Source organism: Triticum aestivum, chromosome 2A (genome assembly GCF_018294505.1).
Source record: "Triticum aestivum cultivar Chinese Spring chromosome 2A, IWGSC CS RefSeq v2.1, whole genome shotgun sequence".
Classification (NCBI taxonomy): Eukaryota; Viridiplantae; Streptophyta; class Magnoliopsida; order Poales; family Poaceae; genus Triticum; species Triticum aestivum.
The window spans coordinates 559163083-559167495 of NC_057797.1; the positions used below are offsets into that span (position 1 = coordinate 559163083).

The following is a 4413-nucleotide window of genomic DNA, read 5'->3' on the forward strand; positions in this document are numbered from 1 at the left end:
AGAAGACCACGCGCACGGAATAAGCTTTCAAGATGTTTGAGCTGCAGGAGCCAGCCATATTGCTTCAGTTAGCAGCATTTCTGACAGTGATCCACCCTAAAAGAAACGTTATCGCTGTGATCCCAGACTTATAGGCTGCAGATCCTCATTAGGCTGTAGTCAGACTCAATCTGCATGAAGAATAGCCATTATGGCAGGAAATTGACATTTGTTTGTGCTTCAGGATTGTGCAGCACTCACAATCCTGTATACCCAGACGTATAGGCTGCAAGCGAAACAAATGGCAATTTCCTGCCAGGGACAATTGAGGGTGCTGCACAAGATTGAAGAATATGTTCCACAGATGCTCACCTATGACGGTAACACGAGAAACCACAAATTTCGGAATAATATTACGTTACTATAACCATTATTACATAATAACCGGGAGGACTTTACACTTGGACTGAACGTTACAAATGGATATGGACTGGAAGTGTGTGTACTCATGTATTGTGAAACACAGTATATCTGTAGTGAGGGTCCGAGAGACCAAGTAGTACTCATGAAATGAAAATGGGACCCGAGGGGGCAATCTCTCTGGTTCACGCAAGAGCTATCTTCCAGATTACATTTTCATGACCAGCCTGTAGAAGTAATCTCTGAACCACAATGGGGCATAATACAGGATCGTCAGAATAGCAGTGAACTGCCCATAGGCGAACCAAGCAGGAGGATTTTTCTTAAGAACCAATTTGACGACTCTCTTTGCAAGGTCTTCTGCTGTAACACACCCGGCACCCTGGGATATATCCGTCCTGGCTCGAAGTGATTTCTCATATTTTTTGTAGTACTTCCAGTCGTTTATTTGATCATACTTGTCTGCAGAATTGCTTCCTATGTTTGACTTTGTACCTCCTGGGGCAACTATCATGACATTTATGCCAAAATTTCTTAGTTCCACCCTGTAACAAATTAACAATCAAATACCTACCAAGTTAGAATGGGAGATAATGGAGAAATGCATATTCAAAGAGTACAAAATGTGCAGTAACAAGTTGAAAGAGCTAACCATGCAAGAACATGACATGTGAAATTACAAAGGAAAAATCGGAATAGTGTTCCTATGTTGTATATGTTGCCATTGGGTTCTTAGATCTTACGGTTTCTGTCAAGCAATCATTTCCCCACATGATTAAATCATCTTGTGATATTCAAGTAAAGGTACAAAAAACATCTAATACTAACTACTTAACATAAACTAACTGTTAAGTGCTCTATATTTCCCCCAAGTTAGATTAGAACTCAGAAAATTAATACGATATCAATTTTTTCAGATGAAGGATTGGAATATCACCAAAGAACTAGCCATGGACAGGGGTGCATGGAAGCTTGCTATCCATTTGCCAGAACCATGAGTTGGTCGCGAGATCTTATGGGTTTCACCTCTAGCCTGCCCCAACTTGTTTGGGACTAAAGGTTTGTTGTTGTTGTTGAAGGAATTTCAATTTTAAGAATGCATACAAAGTTGCATCCATAAGTAATGTTTCACCATCGGCTTGTACCTTCAGATGCTTTAAGTTGTCCCATAAAAATGCTTTACATTTCGATGGAGAGCACAAAATCACTCTAACAAAAATCCTTGAACACACAAACCTTAATGTATCGCTCAATGCATGAAGAGCGGCTTTTGATGCCGAATACGCACCAGCCCATGGTCCTGGAGCCAAGGCTGTAATGCTTCCAACATTCACAATTGTACCTTCTTTTCTTTCCATCATATGGGGAATAACTGCTTGAATCATCCTCATTGTTCCTGCATGTGAAAAGACAGGTAAGGTCATTTAGTCACACAAATGCAGGTCCAAATATTAATTTAGAAAAATAGTATGTTACTATTTTTTTTTGAAAAGTGACATTACAAAAATGAACCATCCAATCCAAGCAGAGGAACAGAAGCATTAAAAGATCAACACCTCAATAGTTCATATAGGATGAAGTTGTAAAGTACACACATTCAATTGTTATCACTAAGCTTTCAGATGAGAGACCGTCTTAAAGGTGAAACAACTGCTGGCCTTGCTGAATTATTTTCCAATCACTTATGCAATTAGAGATTAGACATGTTTATCACAGGATTAATGGACGATATAGCATCCGTGGGAAGAGACAGGTTCTGAACTCCACAATTTCAATTGCCTCCCAGACGCCGTTAACATCGCAGCAGCAAGCACACTATACTTCTCCTATTGTGTTCATTTATCTTTAACAGTTTTGCTATTGGGACAAGAGATATTCTTTGAAAGACAACTGACCTGATCATTTCATCAGTGGTACAGGATGCAGCATGTCCTGCTATATGTTTTAAAAGTAGGGGTATACAGCCCCTTGTTCACTTCAGATTGTAATTCAAGCTGTAGGCATCCTATACTAGCTGCTGTTGTAATATGATTGCCAATGTGATTCGTTAAATCTCAGTCCAATAAGCTAGATACTGACAGCATACCACTGACTACAGTCTACCGTACTTCTCAAGTCTTCTGGACATATACTACATTTGAAGCACTCCCATGAATAAATTCACATATTTCTATCCTCCCTTCCTTCATGGCGAGACGGCCTTGGGGTGTTTTTTGTTTTTTAAAGAAAGAGGACAGCCGTAGATAGATCCAACTATAAAACACTTTTGTTTCACCATGAATCTGTTAGAATCCAGAATCCAAAATCTTGTCTACCTTAGAGGACGTCGCAATCATCAAGCTGCCAAACAAACAGAAGAAACAAACTATCCTCGCACAAAAAGAAAACAATGATTTTGGTAGCCTACCATAAACATTGGTGTCAAAAACCTGGTGGAACGACTCCATGGGCACCTCAGCCACCGGCGCGACGAGGTGGACCCCCGCGTTGTTGACGAGCACGTCGACGCGGCCTAGCTCCCGCAGGGAGTCCTCAACGGCGCGGCGCGCGCTCTCTTCGGAACGCACGTCGAGCTCCAGAAGCAGGTACCGCGGGTCACCCTCGAGCCCGCGCATGGACGCGCGCGACCGCGCCGTGGCCACGACCGCACACCTCTCCGCCGCGAACGCGCGCGCCATCGCGTGCCCGATGCCCCCCTCCGAACAACCTGTCACCAGCACCACCGGCCGCCCCCGCCCCTCTCCGTCCCCTCCGGGAACCGCCATCGCCGGGATCCTGCCTCCTTTGGCTCACGCCGGGTGGCCGGAAAGACGGGATATTCCCGTTTCCTTTGCAGTACTACTACTGTAGTGGGAGTCTGGGAGGTGTGACCTTTTCCGCTGACTATTGGTGCGTACTCGCGTCGTGGCCCATAACGAGGATTTTCCGCCTATTTATCAACAACGTGGCCTTGTCGATGTTTTTTTTATACTCCCTCCGTTTCAAAACAGATGACCCAACTTTATACTAAAGTTACTACAAAGTTGAGTCATCTATTTTGGAACGGAGGGAGTAGTACCTTAGGCCCCGTTTGATAGCTCAGTTTTTTTAAAGTATTCTAAGAATACTGCAGTTTATTACCACAGTTTTAATTACCATGAGGTGTTTGGCTGCCACTAAAAACTACTATGTTTCTAATACTGAATTATTTGTAAAATCATGGTATTATCTCTGTATAAAAAAAGAACCCAAGACCTTTTTTTTTCAAAAAAAACTCGTGAAAGAAAGGCCTCATCGTTATCTTCTTCCTTGCTCCAAGCCGCTGCTGCCCCCTCCTTCGTTCTCCCGTTGCTTTCGCTCGGCGAGCTTGTTCTGCCGGATCTCGTTCAGTGTGGTCCACATGCAAGCTGCTAGCCGGAAGCGGTGCTGACCTTTGCCTCTGTTGCGGTGCCCTGTATGTTGGCTGCTCGATCGTCGGATCGTCGTACACCGCCTCTCTACGCTGGCTGCTGGTCCCTGCCTCAGCGAAGCCCCTCTAGCCCCGCCACGCTAGCCTAGAGGAAATAGGCAAGCAAATCCTGCTGGACTCGAGCTTGCTACTCAGGCGTATGGATGCAAAGCTGATTTGCTGCTCTTCTTGATCATGCGATTTTTGTCTACCTATGCTGGCCACAACACACGAATGTCCATACCCAACTATATAATCCACTCTGATCAAGTAAACTATTGAGTGATTGCAACTAGCCAGGAACATGCGTGTTCGTAGCTGCTATCAACTGCCTAGCTAGTTAGCTAATTTACATTGTTGCATAAAGCACCAGCCAAACAGGTCACAGTATTCCCAATACAGCAAAATATTTTGATATGTCAAAACTGTGGTATCTTGCACCTACGGACTAAAATACTGTGGTTTTTTAATACTTCAGTTTTTGCAATACCTTGCTATCAAACACAGCCTAATTCATCTCCAATTCTTTTTTTGAAAGTAATTCATCTCCAATTCTAACACGTAAAATCAGACACCATATCCGTTCG

At 43.6% G+C, this 4413-nt stretch overlaps 1 protein-coding gene across 1 annotated transcript; it reads right to left on the reverse strand.

Moving 5' to 3' along the window:
* Positions 1-367: 367 nt before the first annotated feature.
* Positions 368-3295, reverse strand: LOC123189407 (short-chain dehydrogenase PC-15). Its single transcript, XM_044601817.1, has 3 exons — positions 2807-3295; positions 1636-1795; positions 368-944 (listed from the first exon to the last, which is right to left on the reverse strand). The coding sequence occupies exons 1-3, from the start codon at positions 3162-3164 to the stop codon at positions 608-610; spliced, it is 855 nt and encodes a 284-aa protein (XP_044457752.1). The 5' UTR covers positions 3165-3295; the 3' UTR covers positions 368-607.
* Positions 3296-4413: the final 1118 nt, after the last annotated feature.